The following is a 22,216-nucleotide window of genomic DNA, read 5'->3' as shown; positions in this document are numbered from 1 at the left end:
CCTTCAAACTATCAACTGGAGGAGAAGCCAAAACCCTGTGGCTTTTGCACAGAGCAGAAGTGATGTTCTCTAGCAAATACAACAGGACTATAAATCCTGCTCTGTGAGGTGCTGAACACTGAAATAATCTTACCCAAAGGTCTCAAGCCCCTCTTGTGGTTGTTTTGTGTTAAGTCTGACACCAAGTATACGATAGTTGTGAGTCACATGCAGTTGAGAGAAAAAAACTACATTGAAATAGAGATTTTTGGAATAAGCTTTCTACCACAGTGACTAAATTGTTCATGCACAGAACTGAATCATCTTCTTTCTGATTTAGATTTGGCTTAAGAAGCATTTTCTTGTAGGGCTGCTGTTGGAAAGGCAAAGTAGACAGGCAGTTGGATTCTGGCCACCACAGACTTCAGCCACAGCCATTCGCCAGTGCTACAGCCCATGCTCCAGTGTGACACTGGTTTCTCTGGGTTTTATGAGCTTGATGATGCAATTTGCCTGTCTTGCCTTTTTTTTGACTGACAGTTTCATTACATTCCTGATGTAGAAAGACAGGAAAAAGAAACTAAAAACATAATCCACACTTTCCACTGTGTCAAAAAATAGGCTGGTAAGTAGATATATTAGAGAAGGAAAAGAAAAACAATTACACATAAAAACTTGCAAAAAATTTCAGGCAAATAAATGCATGGCTGCTTGCTGCAGCAACGAAATAGTAGGAGTGGCAGTGTTTCTGGGGGAATCATGGTATATGTTAGGTCCGTACTACAGTGGGCAGAAAGACTTCTAGCAGCACCTAGAACCTTCTGGGCTCCAAGCAAGGACTGTACAAAAAGGATTTGGAATGCCAGAGTCAGCCTAGGTTAGGTGAATAGGGAGAGAAAACACAGAGGAGGGCATTAGAGGAGTAAAGGCTGTTAGAAGCAGATGAGAGAGAAGACTTTTTTCACGTAGGTAACTTAGATTGGTAGTTGGCATAGTCGTATCAGTATTGCCATCACTGTGGGATGATCTAGGGGGACAGCATTAATATAATTTTGTTGGGGAGACAGGTGTAGCTGGAGGAGACAGCATTTGTGCATGTATTTCGCAGATTCCACATTGTATGTGATTTAATGTGAGCTTTTTCAGACAACCCAGAACACTGTCTGATTGTTCTTTTGTCTGTTTAACTCTGGTTGCAGTGAAATTAGGAATATCAAATCATACCCAAGAGACTGGCTTAGCTGTATAAATATAGTGATTATTGATATTCATTTTGTTTGTTTGCAGCTGGCATATATAGGCTACTTGATGCTGTTCAATTATATAGTGTTAGTGAAGATGGATCGCTGGCCATCTACACAGGAATGGATTGTCATCTCGTACATTTTCACTCTGGGAATAGAGAAGATGAGAGAGGTAAAATCACCCCAACCACAACAGAATAGAAAATAAATAAGCATGGTTGGGTTTTTTTTTCATTTTAGTATCTGTTTTTACTATTTTGCACAGGGTAATTTTTGATGAAGGGGCTTATCATAAAATTGGGGTTTTTTAATTTTTGCAGAAAAGCGGATGGATTGTTAAAAACACAGCACTAAAGAAATCTACCTTCCTCCATTTTAAAATTAAGAATCTCTCTCCTTCTTTTTCTCCCACGGAATTTCTCTGTTCAGATTTCTGTGTGATGCACATTTAATAACATTCACAAGTATAGGATGGTCTTCTGACATATACTAAAGCTCAACCTATATTCCTTGAAATATGGTCCAGAAACTGAAGCATGTTTCAGGGGGAGGAAAAGAAGATGTGCTGTAACAGAATGGACATGGAGACATGGTGATAGCATGACAATTAAAAAGCCCATGTTTGAATCCTCACCCCACTCCAAATAGAGTTCATTCAAAATTTACAGCTGTTCTGTCTGTCCGAGTATTTCAAGCAAAAGCTTTAAATAAAACCAGCCATAACTAGGGGAAAATTTAGATTCACATTGAATATTGTAGCACATTGCTAATAGGATTTCCCCCTTTTAATCTTGAAAATTTTTGCTAATTATGTGAGGCTATAGCATGCATCTCCCTAAAGATGCTGAAGCAGGCCTGTAGAGCAGAGACAGAACATTTAAGGTGGTGCTCAGTCTATAGGCAGAGTGAAATTATTCTGCCATTCCCGGCCCCTCACAGTGTCTCCCACTTGCAGCTACTGCCGTGCCCTTTTCACTTGGCCAAATGTGCATTTATTCCACAATAACACCAGAGGCCAAATTCAGCCCTGATGTGAGCGGTTCGAGTCCTGTTGACCTCCACTGAAACAGCACGTTTGCACCACTGGGCTGAATTTGTTACCATATATATTTGTATTTTCTGCAGCAAATGCTTTTGAGGACTAAACTAAAAATGGTCTTGCAACAGGCACTTAGTCCTCAAAGACAGATTTCAAACACTGTGTGGTAAACTCCATATTATAAATAAAAAGAACAGAGGAAAAGACACTACTTGTGTGGCCTATAATGAGTGTACTTTGCTAAGCGAAAGAAAAAGGTAAACAGTGGCAGGAGCCACAGGAGGACTCTGCAACACTGATAGGGACTAAGCACCACTGGCTCAGTAGGTGGGAGGCTGCTGGCAGGAGTGTGTGCCATTTTTGTGTAATCATTCACCCCAGATTGTCCTTTTCACAAAAGTTTATCAAGAACATTTGTTGTAATGGATTTTTAAGCAGATGTTGGAGATTGTTCTCAGAAGATGAGCCTAAAATTCATTCTGAAAATGAATTATAAAAAAATTATAAGAATGGCATTCATCTTTTTAAGGAACTCTATGAGTCTGCTCAAATGTTCTCAGACTAAATATAGAAAATTAAAACAAACAGCTTGTTAACTCACTAAAATTATTCATAGAAATCACTTGAGGAATAGTTTCAACAGTAATTTGGGAAAACAATCAAGTCTCCCAAATGATCTTGAAAATAGAATGGTGATAAATTCATAAGGTAAGATAAATTATTTTTGTGAATTATATTCTCAGTTGTGGAACTCAGTTTCCAAAACCAGGTCCAAGTAGTAGCTACTATCTCTCTGGATTAAATGCTAAATCCACATCTTCATGGTTATTAATTAGTTCTTCACAGTTTGAGACACGTTTTAGAATAATTTTATTTAACTCTACAGCTTCTTTAAATGTGAGTATTAACTTTCTATATTTCTCCCTCTATTCCAAGACTCTATGTAGGGTCAATAAGTTTGAAAAACAGAAAGAAATACGTGTATTTTTTCTGGCTTCATGGAGCTTTTAGAGCAAGTAAGTTTTACATCCTTTTCCTTTTAAGTATCTTGCACACAGGTACAGGCTAAGAAGGTTGAAATGGAAGGTTTCTCCAAAAAATCCAGGAGTACATGAGTTATTTATATGACAGGGGTCTATCAGCTTTGCTTCTGGCCTGTGTGGCATATATTTGTTTACTATAGATTTCTTCAAGCTTAAATTAAGACAGCTTTCCTCTCCGTGCCCTCTGTCCTTCAGATATTGATGTCAGAGCCTGGGAAACTGTTACAGAAAGTAAAAGTTTGGCTCCAGGAGTACTGGAATGTTACTGATCTTATAGCTATCCTCCTGTTCTCCGTTGGGATGGTGCTCCGTCTGCAAGATCTGCCACTCCGGAGTGATGGCCGAGTGATATACTGTGTAAACATCATTTACTGGTATATACGATTGTTAGACATCTTCGGAGTAAACAAGTATTTGGGACCATATGTTATGATGATTGGGAAAATGGTAAGAGAAGTTGGTGTACTCTTATATTTTACCAACATGTTCTTGACTTAATTTCTTTGGCCAATGACATCACTGCAGATTTATCTATACTTTTTTTTTTTTACATTAGCATTTTCATGTAACCTATAAATTAGTGCCTTATTGAATCACAACTTCAGCGTAGACCCCCAGAACTGAAGGTTAAACTCTCCCTGTTCTGTTAGATGATGTGTTGCTTGTCTTTCTCTGAGATCTCTCTTCAACAGCAAAGCCATCAATCCTATACGTCTGTGTCTTATTTGCAGAAAACACAAAGGATGCTAGTTCTCAACTAGCTGTAAAGGAGGTTGTTAAGGTAAAAAAAAAAGAAGGTTTTGTACCTTGAGACTTTCAAGAAGGTGTGTTGTAATAGGCGTGGTGTGTTCAAAACTTTAATAGTTATGATCAAGACTGTGAACTGGAGTTTAAGATTTTTTTTTTTTTTAAAATAGCATAAAACCCACTTGAAGCTGGCATTCAGTAAAAGATGTAAACTGTTTGTTTTGTAAACAAAATATTAACTTTTCTAAATACAAATATTACTTCTGTCTGATTGCTATGTGGAGAATAATCAGCAAGTCCAAATAGGCTGTCTGTTGTGTTTGCCTTAACCACGGTCCTTCATGAAAAGACCTAGCTACCCTCCTTCCTCACCATCACAGGAAAAAGGGACAAATATGAATGCGTGGACTGCAGTCCCTCCTTGATACTACATTAGTCACAACAAGCTCACTGATTCTAAGCAGTTATAAATCTGAAATACAAATATATGTCCAGTTAGACTCCCTACCCAACAGGTAACTGGAAGACCATCATCTTAATCCTTCCATTTACCAGCTTTCAACTCCAAACACAGTGGTGGGTTTGACAAAGAAAGAACAGCTTGCGGGGAGGGGGGAGGGGGGGCGGGAGGGGAGGGAGAAAACGCAAAAGGAAGTGGTTGTTGCATCATTATGTCTGGCAAACAGTATTTTGAAGTGTACTAATTTCCTTCAAGGAAGCCAATAGGATGTTTATGGGAGGGATTTTGCAGAGCTCCGGAGTACAGAGGTGAAAACACTCAAAAGTTCTTGCTGGAGGTTACTGTAAAAGGACAGCAGAACAAGAGAAAGGGTGAAAGACCAATGGAAAAACACTACATTATCGTCTGTTTCTTTCCTGCCCCACATGGACTATGTCCCTCTGTCAGGGGATCTGGTGGTCACTGGGGCTTACACAATACACAGTGTATAAAACTCCTAAAGCCAGGTACCGTCCTACTCTTGTAATCTTCACACACAAGATGCCACACACAAGAAGTTTCATATCTGTGCTGCTAGAAAAGGCAGCCTGAAAACCAGTTCAATAATAAATGGATTAGCCATGTAGTCTCTTATGGATGGCTGGTAGGAGCGTAGCTTCACCAATAGTATAAACAGTGGTTTATTTTTCTCCTGGGGTCACGACAGAAAGGAAGTGGTTGAAATCAGCAAAATTATATTATTTGCATTCCTTTGTCATCTTCACATGTGTGCAACAAATCAGGCCTCACTCCACTTTCTCTGGAAAACAAATGCAGGAGAATCACTGGCCTCTGTAGGCTCAGCACCCACTCAAAGGGTGTTGAATTTAGCTACCAGGTCACTTTGAAGGTGTGGGCAACTGTTGAAGGGAAGTTCTTTTATTTTGTGCCTTCCTGTTATTTGATTTTCATGCTTCATCCAATTTTCCATGCACTCAGCAACTCTGACACATCCACTTTGCCCACACATGCAATGCCCAGCTGGTTTGAGTTACACAAATTTGCCTCTCACATATATTTTACAGCCAACTTATTCCCCTGTGTAATGGCCAGCCCATTTATATCATGCACAGACTTCTCTGAGAGTTGCACCTGCTTGCTCCAGGCTGCAATGAGCTCCCTTGTGCAGTTTTGTTTAAATCACATGTCTGTCTTTTTCATTTCATGGTCTTGAAAGTATATATTCAGTACTATGGAAAATATCAAGCTGGTTATACATATTTCTACAGAGTAAGCCCATCACAGCTATTGAGTTCCTCAACAGATCATATTTATCACCTTAGGTTTTATCCTGAGCTTCTATTGTGAGTAAATTCTAGACTCAGGAGGAAAAAGATGACTCTTTCCATCTTTCCCATTGTTAAGGAATTTTCTCTTCACCTGCCTCTACCTTGTATCCAAAATAGCTTTAATAGGTTTTACCTCTGGCACTGTGAACAAATATGCAAGTGAAATTAGGCAAGGTGCAGGAATGGGCTTGAGTGATTTAAAAGCAATGGGCTAAAGCAAAGGTGAAGGGTAGCAGGAGGAAGCTGAATGACCAAGTTCATTATTATCTACTAATTTCCATAACAGAATGTGCTTATTATAATGTACTTTCCTAATCTCTGCACCACGATAGATTTACTCCCCTTTTATATGGGAATGAAATGAAATCACTGTGGCATGTCAAGAGAGTCAGAGGTACATCCCTTACAGTGTGGGACTTACTGTGTGGGAATGTCTACATTTTCTTAGCTTCTCTGCAGATAAAAATGGGGAGATGGAGCCAGCTTGTTTATAAAACTGCACCAACAGCTCCTCATTTTATCACCTTTTTAAACAGGTGACGAGTTCTTCAGCATGACTGAAATGGCCGTTGCCTTGTTAAAATACCGATTGTTATTTGACCCTACAGGCCAAAGGGCCTGATACAATGCCCATTAAAGTCAGCACAAACTCACCCATCTATTTAACCGGATTTCAGACAAGCTAGTGAGGTTTTAGAAAGTTAGCCAGTTGAAGGAGGGGAAAACTAATATGCAGCTTGAATAGAGAATAGCACTGAAAATTCTATTTCTTGCAACATCAGGTCAAACCTGTGTGGTTCCTGATCAGAAATACTGCAAGCATTTCAGAAATTATCTTAAATTGCCACCACATGCTCATTGTGTTTATTTGCTTGCATGATACTTTAAAATAGGTATTGTATTACATCTTATCATGGTATGTATTTCTACCTGAAACAAAGTTTCATCAGAGAAGAAAGGATTCATCTCCAAATTCAGAGAAGAAAGGTTTCATCTCCAAATTCCTTCCCTAAAAGCAGTAAGAACCAAATGTAATTATGCAGCTTTCCTGTTTCAGGACCTCTCTGATGTACAATGGTCTGAAATTCCTCTTCAATCTTTTTCTTGAAAGATTAATGCTCTGAATAACAGGAATGTTGGTGATTTACTTGTCTGGTTTTTAATTCTTTAAGGTATTTCTTTTCCTCTGTCATGTCCCCAGGTTTTTTTCTTTCTTTCCTGCACTTTTTTGTGGACCTCAAAACTTTTGTTTTCCCCTGTTCTTTTCCACTTTTTCCACTTGTCCCCAGTTCCTTCTTTCCACCTCCTCGGGTCTTTCCTACCAGAGCCCTGTCCTACAGGTGTGTTGCTCCTACAGCCTCTCTCTCAATAAATACGAGAATATCCTTTCTGTTTGCTCCTCTGTTTCTTTCTCTTTTCTCTGTCAGATACTTTGTCAGTGTTACTTTGATCTCAGGTCTCTCATGTTTTAGAACTGAAGAACACCCCACCCCCCACCAGCAGTGCCAGATCCATGAGCTGAAACTGCATCCCTCTTCTACCAGCCCTGCTTTTGCGCTGCAGCAGGTCCCCCATGGAGTGATACAGCTGCCAGTTATGTGCAGGTTGGTTGCATGCCTGCCTTGCAGGGAAGGCAGAATGCAGCTGAGCCAGAAAATGCAGAGACTGGAAGGATTAAAACTCATAAAGTTTAGAGGAGTTTTGGGTCAAGTTTTGGCCAGAGACAAAAGTTACATCCAAATTTGTGAAAAACAGCTCTGTTTTTACAAACCTTGTAACTGAAGGCCTGTAAGTCAGCCTCTAACTAAAGATTTTAGAGGAATCTTACCAGGGACCTTACGGGACTCCCATTTTTTTCTCATTCATTTTGTGTTATAAAGCATCTCTGCTGTACCTGCTTAGTGCCCATTACTCTGCTCTCTGGAAGGTCTTTTCTAGCACAGCTCCTCTTCTAATCTTCAGCCTCTGTTCTGCACCTCCCAGGATTGCTGTCCCAGTTTTTTCAGGAATTAAACTTGAGCATATGCTAATGAAGCCTTCAACAATAAAAAAGAATATGGTTTAGTGTCTGTTATCTGCATATTTTTTTTTTTAATATGGCCTTTGTCAAACTCCCCCACCAAGCTGATTTCTAGTCCAGTCAGTATCACAGCTTTCCTTTCTCACTGATTGCCACCATGTTGTCCCTTACGTTGCAGTAACAGCCTATTCTGCCACCCATTACTCCTTATGTTAGATGTCGCTTGCTTCCTTTACTCAAAGACAGTGACTACCAGTGAATAAAATAATCCATGTCAGCCTTTTTGTTTTGGTAAAGTTGCCACTAGGTGCATATGAACAATAAATCATTTCCTGATCCTTCCCTAGACCAGACTGCTGATTCCAGTGAACTTATATTCCTGTTCAGGCAACAGGTGTGACTAAATGGTATCTTGTATTTTCAAGCCTATTCATAACATTTAAATTGTTCCTAAAAGCAACACTGGGTAAAACCAAGGACACAATAATACTGCCTCACTGCTTTGAAAATTAAGTTTGTTATGTGTAAAACTAAGAAGAGGTTTTCAAAATCTGTTTTTGAAAATTCTAATTTTTACAAACTTTTTTGCAGCATATAATGATAAGAATATGGATAAATAAATTCCTCGATAATTCTTTTCCCTTCTCTCTCTCTCTCTTTTCCTGTCATTACATTCAGATGATAGACATGATGTACTTCGTCATCATCATGTTGGTGGTTCTGATGAGCTTTGGTGTCGCAAGACAGGCTATTCTCTTCCCCAATGAGGAGCCTTCATGGAAGCTGGCGAAAAACATTTTTTACATGCCTTATTGGATGATCTATGGGGAAGTGTTTGCAGACCAGATAGACCGTAAGCAAGTTTATGATTCTCATACTCCAAAGTCAGGTATCCAATTTTGATCAGATGATGTCCTATTAGATCATGTGTCTGTGCTCAATAAATGGCTCAGGATAGAGGAACTTCTTCATCATAATGAATGGTCACAAAAGTATTTTTTCATCTAATATTGGGGAGTCAGTTTCAGAACATGCTTCTGGCATCACTTCACAATTATTTAAACAGAAATCTGTAATGCTAAATTATCTTGCAGATAAAGAACATTTTAAATGGTTCCTTTTTACCAGTTTGGTGACAGGGATACCCTCCCAGGTGTCCACCACAAGTTCGTTGGTATACTTGGGACATAAAGAGTCACTTCTTTTTTTCTCATCCATTGGTTTGATTTCAGACCTAAATGCTTTATACCTAACTTCATACTGAGCATCCAGTCTAATAATACTGGGTTAGACCTTCAGCTCCTGCACCTCATTAGGATCTAATCCAGTGTGTTTTTTCTCAGTTACCTACTCACTGCCACCACCTTTATGCTAAACCATGTGATGCAATTCTTTGGGACCAGTAAATCTGTTATTAGATTTTTGGTTTATTTATTTATTGGAAGACAAGACTGCTCACGTCAGTGCAATCAGAATGAAAGCCAGTATTTTATATACTATCTACTCAGGATGCATTTTGCTGGTGATCAGGAAAATGCCAGTTTTCAATTTAAACTAAACCTCCTGGTTACACCCAGTGCGTCATGCCAAAGGAGAGGGGTTGTCATGAGAAATGATGCGGTTGATGAACAAGGATTCACAAACAATATACCTTTAGCAAACACTGACATGCAACAGATGTTCATCAGTCCTACTTAAATATGTGTAAACCTTGGCAGCATTTAGAAGTATCTTTTCCAGGGGCAGATGGCATCCGTTAAAGCTCTGTTTAGGATATCCTTTTTATCATATGTACTACCTTAGGAAAGGGTAGTGTTTTCATAATTTGTCTTGTGTTTATTCAATATTGACCAAGTTTGAATGAAAGAAAAGTGTTGATTTTTCCTGAGCTAGTTAAGGTAATAAACATACCTGTATCATCAATAATCCCCCCAACTTAACAGGTGGACAGACATATACATGTCTGATGTCAAATATTTCAGAAGTTCCATGTTCATTTCTTCTTCCTGGTTAGCACAGAATCATTACTGTGGATACAGATGAAACCTCTTTTTTATGCTTACTTCTTTTTATGTTTACACTTTGTTTTCAGAGGCAGCATGGCATGCAAGGAAGTAAACAAGCACTTAAAATCACAAAGCTTCTCACTGAGTTTACCCAATTCCCTCATTTTTATTCCTTTTCCTTTTATTTTCTTTTTAAAAATTCATTGCATTTCAAAGGCATGATAACTGGGGGTATGAAACTTCATCCTGCTCCAAAAGCATAATAGAGGTTTATCTCATAAAACTATGACTTCCTTCCACAAGCAGAATTCTGTCTGTCCCTCTACAAGTGGCCATTTATTGATACTGTACTAAGTAACTACCATAGTGCAACAAGTATGGCAATTGACTGAACAAAAAGTTTTGTTGTTTGGTTTTTTTTAATGAAGTGCTGATTATAGTTTAGAACCCCAAAACCTGAAAAACTAAAGTGGCTTTGAATAAAACATCGGTTCTAAGTATGAAAAGAGGGTGGCAGGCTCCATACCCTTGCACAAGGATTTAGGGATAGTCTTGTGTGTTATTCAGATGCCCAGCATTTAAACCTTGCAAACAGATGCAGCGTTCTGAGGCTTAGGGAAAGCAAAATTCCTGATGGTTTCAGCTCCAGCTGTAAGTGTAGACATGTTGTTGTTCTGTATCAAGGAAACTAGGAGCTGTGGCAAAAGTGGTGATGCCAAAATGAAAAGCAGCACCTAGTTCCTCCTTCCTAAGAGACAGACGATGCAGGGAATTAGAATCTGCCACTCTTTCAGCACAAAATATGTGCAACATGTCATGTCTGTCTGAGGCTCAGTTGTGTGAAAGTGTTACCTCTGCAATAGACTGGGAGCATGAGCAAATGGTTGGTGATGTTGTTGTACAATCAAAGTGACCTGATTGGCACTCAAAAGGTTTTACGACTATACTTACATTTTTTCACTATTTTTAAATTTTTTGTTACATGTATTTTCCAAGTCGTTCTAAGCTAAATCAGCCACTGTATTCATGTTAGAGTACTACAGGGTTTGTACTTTCTCAAATAAGATAAACATGTTCTAAAATTGTTATGCTACATCTAAACTGCAATTGAACTTATAGCTTGGAGCAGAATTTTTTAATTACTATTATTTTAGCAAACCAAAAGGGTTTCTTTGTGGTTTTCTTTATATGTTGTTGTTTAATATTGCTACATTATTTCTAAGTTTGGGATTCAGCAAAAGTGCTCATCTGGGAAGTGCATGTACATTTGAGCCACACTCCTGGAGATTAACCTAGTGTCTGAGAAATGTACAAAAAAGTATGCTACTCTAAAATTTCTAACTTACTTTTCTTTTTTTTTTTCTTTTTCATTTTCTGTTGATTTGTGAAGCATGCCGTTAAGGCTGACCAGACACCTTGTCTGGATCCATCTCAGCTGGGTCTACTCTGATTTTTATCTCAACACACTGCACTATTAAAACACTAGCTAAATGCCTTATTCTAAAATACTGCACGTCATATACATTTACATCTTTTACCCATAATTTCTGTATTCATTTAATTTTTAAAATACATATGTTAACTGGATTATGCGTTAGTGTCCTGTTGGCATGTAATCTCATCTTCAACTCAAAAGTGAGGACAGAATTATATCCTCACTTCTGGGAGTATGTGTACACTATTCAGTGGTGGTGTTTATTATCAGCAATGTACATAAGTACTACATTCCTACAAATTCCTGACTATCAATCAATTGTAAAGGGTGGGCAGGGGGAGGCAAAATAAATCTTTTAGAATTGTGCTCAGGTTTTCAGGTAAATTCAAAAAAAGAGCAAAACCAGTCTCAAAGTTCATTCCTCTCAGACTGATGGTTCATCACAGCCGCATTAGCTGGGGGAGAAAGGGGTTCTAGGCCAGGGAAGTGGTGATGGTATACACAACTGCCTCACTTTTAGGCTGCCTTTCCTAATCCAGCTGAGCCTTGTGCTGCTCGATGGGATCCATGGGGAAGCAGTCAGCCGCTTAGCTGTTATAGTGAATGCCTGTCAGGAAGGAAATCCACAAGCACTGTAAAATCTCTCCCTTGGTTCACCTCACTTACTTTGGCACTATTGCTGGAAATTTTAGCCAAAAAATTCACAACACAGTTGTCACATGCAAAGAAATTTGTTTTCACCTTAGTAAGCTATCTGCCCCTCTAGAATACTATGGATACTATGGGATTATTTAAGAAATACTGAAGTGGAAAGGATTATTCAGGGAGTGAGTTTGTCTGGTAAAAAATGTAGACAGATAACCTAAATGGTAACCTGAGAAATGGCAGTCACCTGTAGCAAATCAGCAGCAGACCTCACATTTTCCTACATTCAAATGGCAAAGCAACTGAGAGTGCTGTTAGCCAGCACCAATTTGGGTTTTTTGGTTTGGGCTGTTTTTCATATTTGCCTGGTGTCTCACATGTCAGATTTGCATCTGGATTTTCTTTCCAGCTGATAATATTTCAAGTCCCATCTGGAATCTGAAGATCAGTCTGAACTGTGTTTGTTCCCTTTGCCTACTCCCTTACTGGAAAAACCTACATAGTTTAGGAGAAAAAGATGGGGGTCTCCTTCTCTTTCACTTGCATTGGGGGAATGCCAAGTAACCAAATGCAGTTGTTTCAGAAGATAGAGATTATACACATTTTAACTATCCAATGAACTTAAGGAAAAAGTATAATTACTACAAAAGACATTTTTAAAATTTCTTAAGTCCGTTAGATTTATTTAATCTTTTTAATTCTTGAAGGTTTCTTAGTAAAAATTAAATTTTTATACTAAATTCTATATGATTTTAGAGGTTTCAGGCTTTTCATGTCTCCATAGGAGCTTTCTGTAAGGGCTGTCATTTGCATGGATCATTCTGGAATTAGAACAAACAGAGCAACTTTGTACACAACAGAATAAAACATACCTATGCTTCCCCACCCACCCCTCTTTTTTTTTTTTTTTTTTTTGCCTTTTTTGTTTTGCAACTGTATTGCAGCACTGCAGAACAGGCAGTATTTGTAGCAGTTAGACAAGGGCAGAGGATAAAATCTGTGCACAGCCTACACACCATTTTGAAAGTCTCTCTGGGCTGAGCTGCATTCCCCTTTCTAGCACTCATCTGGGGTTATATTTTGGGTTCCATTTTGTCGGATATTTTTAACTTGGGGGGTGGATGAGGAAGAAAGCACTAGAGAGAATAAGAAAAATGCAGTGATCTACTATAAATTGTGGTTAAAATACCAGTAGATTGGAGAGACACCTCAAAGTCATTTTTAATGTGGCTGAGGGCAAGAAGCAACGTGTAAGGTCACAATGTTGTAGTTAAAGCAACATTTTTGAAGTAACGAGACACTGTTTAGTACCCTGGATATTGCTGCTGATGAGCAGGGCAATGAGATTTAAGAGTTCCCAGAGTTCAATGAAGAAGTAGACAGCCCTAGGCAGCTTGCTTAGCCTTTTTTCAAGATGGTAAGGTTACTTAGACATTTGATGAAAAAAATATAAAATGCTTTCACATCCTTTAGGTTCAGTGCAGAGCAAAATTGGAAGATGCCTATATACTCATAAACAGGGTGATGAAAGTGCATTTGAAATGTCCAGACTTGAATTAAAAAAAAAAAAAAAAAAAAAAAAAGATGGGTTGGTTTGTTAGTTATTAATACACAGTTATTGGTTTCCTTGTTCTTAGAATTGTGATCATATGAAACCATTCTGTAGTTTCTTGTGATTTCAAACTAATCAACTTTTACTGTTAAAGTGGTGTCCATTTTTATATAGGCATTTTTCATCAAAGGTAAAAAGCAATTTGGCAACAAAGCTGTTCAGTTGTGCACTTTCCTCTCTCCATTATTTCTGAAAACTACTTTGGAAGGGTGCAGCTGGGAGAAAACTTGTGACACAGAAATTTGCAAGTGTTGTTTTCCAAACCCTCCATGCAATACACAGTAAAAATGAGCAGAGCTCATGTCATGACAGTAACAGCAGGGTAACGTACTCTTTCCGAGATCTGACGCTGCTTTTGGCCTGAAACACACAGAGGCATGGGTTACTGCTGTTTGCTTTGCAACTCTTTCTGGCCAGGAAAGAGGAAGGGTTAGGTATGTAGCAGGAAAGGCACATACAGGAAACTGTAAACGAGAGCCAGGAAGGAAAAATAAACATAGGAGGAGATTGTGAAAGAGGAAACAAGAGATACAAAACATACATACATCCACAAATGTCAGGATGCAATATTTGAAAGCTGAGTGAAGTTAATGCACATAATTGAAATTAAAACTCCAGCCATTTATTATTTTCTAAAGCCTGAGTTTAGGACATAATGTCCAACCTTCATCCAATGGCCTGCACGTATCAGACTGATTGGGTTTTTCAATTACCTGAAATAGGCATCTAGTTATACTAACAGAATTTGCTTCAGCAAAACATTTCACTAGAACTAAGTACTCTGTATTTTTTTGTTAAAGCAAGGCTGTAATGTAAAAAGAGGAGTATGTTTTCATACATGTTAAAATAGTGCTTTAAAAATGTTTATTATCACAGTACCTTTTACACCCATACTACAAAAATTACTGCATTTCTCCGAACATAATTAAAATGGTCAAACCACGTTACACATGAAAGGCAGGTGTGGATCCCTCAGGGACAAGGCACAGCACTCAGCAAGTGAAAGCTTTGGCGTTATGGAAAGCTCAGCATTACCACAGTGGGAGCCTGGGGACACCAACGCCGATCAAATGGAGACCCAATGCAGTGGAGCCCTGGTCGGGAGTGAAGCTCAAGGGAAAGCACCGCAGGGGTGGATAATAGAACTTGTACCGATTGACAGATCATACATGTGCAGTGCCCTGTTTGCTCATTAGCAAACCCACTGATGTAATGCCGGTGTTGTAGTCTGAATTCTGAGATCCACATCTGGCCGTCATGTTGGTGCCCGTGCAGGCGTACATGCAGATGTGGGGGAAGCGAACTACCCCAGCTTGCCGTAGCAGGGAGGTAAGACGTGCCTGGGACTCAGCATACTCGAATGGGAGAGACAAACATGCTGTGTAACAAAGTCTTCTCACACCTTACAAACAGAATTCTAAGTTCTTAAATGTGAACAAGTATCTTAATTACCTAAAAAGAATATCATTGCTACTTGCAGCCTCCTGCCTGAGTCCTCTGTCCTTTTTCACAGAGACAAATTTATGTTTCTGTCCTGGGAGTAATTATTTCAAAGAAATAGTTTATTTAATTGTGGGGGGAAAATCCTTTAAAATTAATGTTATAGTTTAAAGATGGAAGATGTTCAGTGATGTGAGTGATACACAGACTTCTGCATTTTGCACACGCATCATACATTTTCTCATGCAGCTGAAGATGTGAAGAATAAGTAGTGGATTATATAAAGTAAGGCACAGGATTAGTACTCTTCTTATTTAAAACTGTTCCCACAACAGAATGTGCAAAAGAGATAAACTTCTGCAAACCTGCAGGACAAACCAAATATCTATACATATACAGAATAGACTATGGGATCTTTTATTTCTAGGAAGTCTAATTTGGCCATGACTGTGTGGCCATAAACTGACACAGATGTATTAATGTTATTCTAAATAATCTCTTGTAGGCAATTACAGCTGGAGAAATCATTTTTGTCTTGGTAGTTGTCAAAACTGATTTTTTTTAGATTTTTTTTTTAAATAGAAAAAATGGAATTTAACCAGACTTTGAGCTGAGTTTTTGATCTCATTGATCTAAGGTTTAAAATATATTTTTCACCAACTTCTCTCATTGCTCGTTATTTCTTCTGTTCTTCAACATAAAAAAGGTCAACAGGTTTCATCATCTGATACAGTAATTGTTCTGTTACTGATGAAATCATGATGTGTTTCAGTACTGTATTATATTGGACTTTGCAGCTCTGAATCAACATGTGAGCAAGTTGATGTTTCCACACAAACAGAAATGTTAAGTCTCACATTGAGTGCTGATACCAAGAAGTATTGAATGTCCCAGTTTCCGCTGGGTGAAGGCTGAGTGCACATAGTCCCACACTCATAACAATTCACAGATGGCATTTTGAATGTCTAAATGAAACCACTGCTTGGAGCTGTGCGGGAAGCATAAAGTCAGCACTAACTTAAATGATCTGCAAGGTGATGCTTTCTGAGAAAGAGCTGCTTATTCTCAGCCTGTTCCAGTAATGAAATGTATTTTTGTAAGTAGGAAGGACTAGTGACACCATGGGTCCAGACATGACAGAGCTGCTTGTGAAAGTAGTATTTCTTCTATTTGGCTTTGCCATTTCTTTTTTCATGAGTTGAATATTTTCGGAGAGTTCTTGTTTGAAGCTGATGTATCATGTATTCTTCTGTCCCATAAAACTATAATATTTCTACAGGTAATAACCTAACAGCTATATGTAGTGCCCAAAACTAAGTACCCAAATCACATTTAATATTTGATTGCCAGTGCAGACACCCATGGCTGAATCCCATGCTCTGTGAACCAAGTTCAGAAAGACCTTTGTGAGAAGTTATAGTTCGTATTGGAAATCACGGACTTGTTATAGGGTGAGATTTTCCAAAACATACGACAGTGGCAAACTTTGTTGAATATGAAGTCGGTGGGAAACTCTTACTGATATTAGAAAGAACTGAGCCAGTGCTGAGCCCTCTGAAAATTCCTCACTTAAACTTCTTTTTGATAGGGGCGAGGGGAAGCTAGCTGTAGTGCTGCACAAAATTTACTAAGGTGGTTTGTATATGTAGGCTGCTGCTTCAATTATTTTCCTGAAGAGCTGATTGCAGTGGTCCTTAGGACTGCTAGGGCTGAGGCTAGGAAGACATAAACTGAACCCACACTTGCAAATGCAGGTCACCCACCACACCACATGAAAGCATGTTAAAAAATGAGCAATGAAAATAATTTCACAATGTTTTCTCTCCCCTTGCTTCAGTTCTACAACATTGATACTGAGAACATTTTGGCTCCAAAGCATTCAGGAAAGAAACAGGTGGCAACTCTGCTGCCCACCTGTCCCTTTACCTGGTACAGCAAAGACTTGATAACTCCCCTGATGTTTCTAGGCATGCAGTCAAAAGTCCTTAATAGCAGAGTGCCATTATGAATATGTCCCAGCACGGGTCAGGGCAGTGCAGTGAACAGCAATAAATGTCTCCTCTTTAATTTACTTTCATGTAATTCTTTTTCCTTATTTATCACATCCCTCTCCACCAATCAAAAAAGACCAAGCTTTTACCATTAAAAATAAAACACATGAGCTTTTTTGCAGGATTAAACATTTTGATCATTTTATTTGCACAGCCACTAATTACTACCAGAATACCATGATATTTTAGTTGTATGCAACCAGGCAGCTTACTCACACCAGGCATGTCTTCTGCAATTTCTGAGGGAAATATCTTGATATTCATGTCAAATAACTCAAAATAACAAGAACTGCAGCTTGTAAAAATCTGTGATAGCAAGTGCAAACTTCTTGAGGGGAGCATCAATGCTACTGTTACTTGGAAGATACTGCTTTGGCAAGCGGGCTTTTATAAATATATAAATATGTCTTTAAAAAACCACTGAAAAAACAAGATTCGTTCCCATTTTGCACTTTTTTTTTTTTTTTTTTTCATTTCTATTCCCAGCTCCTTGTGGTCAAAACGAAACCAGAGAAGACGGCAAAATAATCCAGCTACCTCCCTGCAAGACAGGAGCATGGATCGTTCCTGCCATCATGGCCTGTTACCTCTTGGTTGCAAACATCCTTTTGGTGAACCTCCTCATTGCTGTTTTCAAGTGAGTGAGACATTGCGAAGTATGGACGGGGCAGGGGATAGACATTATTCACAGCCAAGAAGGCTGCTAAGATGAAGACTTTGCCTGTGACCCGTTTTCAGAGGATGCGAGGGTGAGAGGGAAAGAGGTAGTAGCTTGTCTCCAGGGAATGAGGGAGATGCCAAGTTCTTCACATGGTCTCATTTACAAGGACAGAGACCCGATCTGAATCAGGGCAAAGAAGCCAAAAAATTTGAAGTTCAGTTATGGCATCAGTCACTTTCAATATGGAAAACAAGAATAAAAATACTTTCCTGTCTCACTGGGTTGTTGTAAGACTCAGCGGTCGTACAGAGCAGACAAACACAGTAGTAAGATACTTTGAAATGGCTGATTGCCAATGTGCTTTGCTGAAGCACAAACTTACTCATTTCTTTTGTTCTTCTTCCTCTTTTTGCAACAAGGAAATATTTGCCGCTGTTAGTGAAATGTGTCCAGTTAAGGTGCTGTCACATCATCTTCAGCAAAGTACCCAAAACCATTTTAATCTGCTGTTATTTTCCTCTTCTTGCCTTCTAGCAATACATTTTTTGAAGTCAAATCCATATCCAACCAAGTCTGGAAGTTTCAAAGATATCAACTAATCATGACATTTCATGAAAGACCTGTTCTCCCACCGCCTCTGATCATTTTCAGCCATATGACTATGATATTCCAACACCTCTGCTGCAGATGGCGGAAGCATGAAAGTGACCCAGATGAGAGAGACTATGGATTAAGTAAGCCTTAGACAATTTAGAGTGGGACTTTCCAATGCCCTTGGTAATATCTAGCGTTTGACACGAATGAAGGCTACGTCCAGCGCCTTGATGACATTTCCAGCAGAGAACTGCTTTTCACTGCAAAAATCTTACCTGAATCAGTTAGTTCTACCTGCACTGCCAAACTCTTAGCTCTCCTCAGAGCGTTAATGGGGCTATGGTTTTCTGGGATTCTGAGGGGTTGTTCCCCCCTTTGTTCCTTCAAAGCAAAGGCAATTGTTTTACTGTTGTCAGAGGTCTGTTATTGCTGGAATTCTTCTTATAGTCCATCACACTTCCAGATCTAAGTTTTATTTCTGAAAATACAGGAATAGCGTTCCTGCTTTTTGAGCAAACAGCACATACTTACCCCCAACACACTTTTTGCCTAGATAAACTGAGAGATGGTGAGAAGTAATTATTTTTTAGACACATGTTCTCTCCTTGACACTGACTCGAACTGGGGGAGTAGTTTGTCCAAACACTTTAATATGAACTCCCATAAGCATGATGGAAAACCTGTCAGATTATTTTGATAACACTTTGTCTCCTCTTCTCTTATCAGTTCTTCAAAGTAGATCTCCACCTCCCCCAGTATATATGCCAGAGGCAGGGAGCTAAGAAATGTGCATCTTTTCCCAACATTGTCCCATGCCACAGCCCACTTCTCTATGAGGAAGGAGCTGGAGCCATGTGGTGGCACTGGAGATGCAAGTGCAACCATGTCGCTCCCCTCCCACTCACTCACACTGACTGCCACAGACTTCGCTGTGGCCTCCAGATACCAGCTCTTGCCATGTCAAATAGACCCTCAGTACTCCCAGACACCTTTCCTAGAAGTCTGCTAATTTGATTATTTTTGTATGAGGTTGCAGGTGGTCTTTGGCTTCAGGACCTGACAGCAGCTGTGTTTAGATCTCATGCATTCAAAACGCATTCATGTTTGCTCAGCATTTGCCTGCTTAAGTGTTTCTGTATCCAGAATAATATATATAATTGAAGCCACTAATCTGGTAATTAGCTGCATCTATCTGCTTTCATACCAAAATGCCAGATAAATTTGAAGCCTGGTTTTGAAAGTTTAGTCCATGAATTCCAAATAGGAAGAATGTAGTTAATGTCACATGTTAATTTTTTGCCAGATTCACATTTTTCCATTGTTTCCACAGAACTTTTCATAACTGAGGATGAACTGAAAAAAGTCCATGATTTTGAAGAGCAGTGCATAGAAGAATATTTTAGAGAAAAGGATGACAGATTCAATTCCTCCAATGATGAAAGAATTCGTGTCACTTCAGAAAGGTGCATTTTTTTTGTTTGTTCTTTCATAAATCGATCTGGAAATATGTTTCTGCTGCCATTCTCATCCTTCCTTTCTTTTTCTTGAAAAGAGAATCATTTAAGGTATTTTTTAATAAGTCTTAACTAAAAAGTGGAGTGATAAAAAGTAGTGAATTTCTTTTTTTTTTTTTTCCTAAAGTAAATGTTCCTCAAAGTTTGGAAAACATGAATCCTTTAACCAGTTGCTTTAGAACACAACTGATGTAGTGAGAAACACAAATCATTCTTGCATTTCAGTTCTTAAAGCAGAACTTCAGGGAGCAAGTGTTTAGAACACAATGGGAGAGTCAATGAGAGTTTCTCAGTGAATACTATGGCTTTAGCACTGACCTGCTAGTCATTCAGATAAAGAGCTAGCCTTGTTTCAGAATAGCCTTGCTAGGTAAGCTAGTTTCATAGCGAACAGGGATCTTGACATTAATTTAAAAGTAACTAGACATTTCACCTACAGCAGTGAAATGCACAGAGGACAAAGGTAATACATTAATTTAGTGGAAGCTGCCAGTCTTCAAATTCATCGGTCCTAAAAATTCATGTCTCTTCATCTGTCGTGGTGCTTATATGCTTTCATCATACAGCAGCTGAGTAACAGAGTTAAATTTTAAGGACAGAGTTTGTTGTTTGATTCATAGAACTGTTACCATAAAAAATTTTAGGTCAATATCCTGTCAGATATTCATAAAGCTTATGAACCACTGAATAGTCCAGTCCCTGAATACTCCACTTTAACTTGAGTAACAGAGGTCAGGTGACTTGTCATTGTAATTGATTACACTGTTCTCCTTATACCTAATCTTGTAGCACTGGCCCTGAAGCAGCTATGCCTCAAATACGTTTTCTGTAGGCAAGGAAACGTGTTTTTACTTTGGTTTTGGAATTAATCTATCCCAGAGCATGATTAGCAGATACAATATTCTTTAGTCATCTACATTACTGAAAACAGCACTCCTAAAATGCATATTTTAGAAAAGAATATTAGAGGGGAAATATGGTAAGGCATGGGATGGCTTCCTTGTAAAGAATGGCCAAGTAATCCAGCTGTACTTGGTCTGGAAGAGATAAATGGGGAATGAGATGACAGAGTTCTACATAATTATGAGTGAAAGAAGAGGGTGAGTAGAAATCAATCATCTGCTGTCTCTCCCAGAAAAAGATACAGGGGAGCAAGAGATTAACCTAGCCAGAGCCCAGGTTCAAAATCAACAAAAATAGATGATTTTTTTTCATTAAGCAGTGGAACAGAGAAAATTCTTGAAACTTGATGAGTTCTAAAAGAAGCTGATGATGTTAGCTAGAAGTCTACAGGGATTCAAATAAAGACTAGACAAGCTTATGGGAGAGAAATCCTGTAATACAGAGATCATCTTGAGCCGATAAAGTTCCTGAGCAAAAAATGTTTAGAGACTGGTAAATATAAGGGAGGAAGAATTACATATGCTTCAAACAGAGACAGTGGGATGAATTGGTCTGTGGTCCAACTGCATGCCCTTTTTTCTTGTGTTCTGATAGTCCAGTGGTCAGAGAACAAACCTGAAAATCGTAGATGCAGGTTCAAATCTCTGTTTGGGCATAGGTTTCCTTTTGGTGGTCAAGAAAAGCATGTTTCAGACCTCTGTAACTAAGAAGTAATCCAGCTGGGACTACCCTACATTAGGCAAGTGCTGTAAATCCTTGAAAATTAATACATAACAGTCTGCATTTGCACTCTGTGCTGGCCCTTTTTTATAGGAAAAGAGCCCTTATCTCTTTAAATGGATGGCTTAAAGCACCTCGTTCCAGAAGAAAGTTCATGATTATGAATCCTAAGTGAAGACAAGCACATAAGCCCCACAGAGAAATAGTTCTTTACAAATCCATTTACCTTAGCCAACAGTGTAATGTGAAAACCAGCATGCCCTAGTTCTGTAAGGGAGACCCAGGTAGTGACCCATGAGGTACAGAGGCTGCTCCCAGAGCCAAGCACACTACTAGGACTTGCAGCAATGAAATCTCAGGTGAATGCAGTTCTCATCTCTTAAGAGCTCTCTTCTTGCCAAACCAACTGCAATGTTTTGCCATACAAGGTAAGTGCAAATACTTCAAAGATCTGAGGGATACTTCAAAGATGTTTGAGGAATCAGGGCTATCTAAGTGTCTTAAGTAACATGCACTTTAGAAACTGGATGCCCAGGTCTGTCATTTTGCCTGCAGTTATGGCCAGGAAAGTATCCTTTGAAGTGTTATCTAAAACATCGAACTTCTTTTTCCTAATCTGTGGAACATTCAAATATTTGAAATCCAGGTTTGCACTTTGTAGTTTCTATATAGAGATGTCTTCGTGCAATTAACAAGATGTAAAGCAAAGAAAACAGAGAAGATGCAAACCTGCAGCTTCCCTTCCAATGTCCAGTCATTAGCCCCTAGTAGTAGA

At 38.8% G+C, this 22,216-nt stretch overlaps 1 protein-coding gene across 1 annotated transcript in view; it reads left to right on the top strand.

Moving 5' to 3' along the window:
- The window catches only part of TRPM3 (transient receptor potential cation channel subfamily M member 3), a 286,208-nt gene that overhangs the window by 251,778 nt on the left and 12,214 nt on the right, over positions 1–22,216 (top strand). The window contains exons 20-25 of the mRNA XM_056325516.1: positions 1,267–1,395; positions 3,501–3,752; positions 8,539–8,713; positions 17,536–17,686; positions 18,245–18,444; positions 19,635–19,767. Of these exons, the coding sequence (XP_056181491.1) occupies positions 1,267–1,395; positions 3,501–3,752; positions 8,539–8,713; positions 17,536–17,686; positions 18,245–18,444; positions 19,635–19,767 (1,040 nt within the window). The remainder of the gene's footprint in view (positions 1–1,266; positions 1,396–3,500; positions 3,753–8,538; positions 8,714–17,535; positions 17,687–18,244; positions 18,445–19,634; positions 19,768–22,216) is intronic.

The sequence above is a fragment of the Falco biarmicus genome, chromosome Z (assembly GCF_023638135.1).
Source record: "Falco biarmicus isolate bFalBia1 chromosome Z, bFalBia1.pri, whole genome shotgun sequence".
NCBI lineage: Eukaryota > Metazoa > Chordata > Aves > Falconiformes > Falconidae > Falco > Falco biarmicus.
The sequence above is the reverse complement of the archived record's forward strand: the minus strand, read 5'-3'. Positions and strand labels throughout refer to the sequence as shown.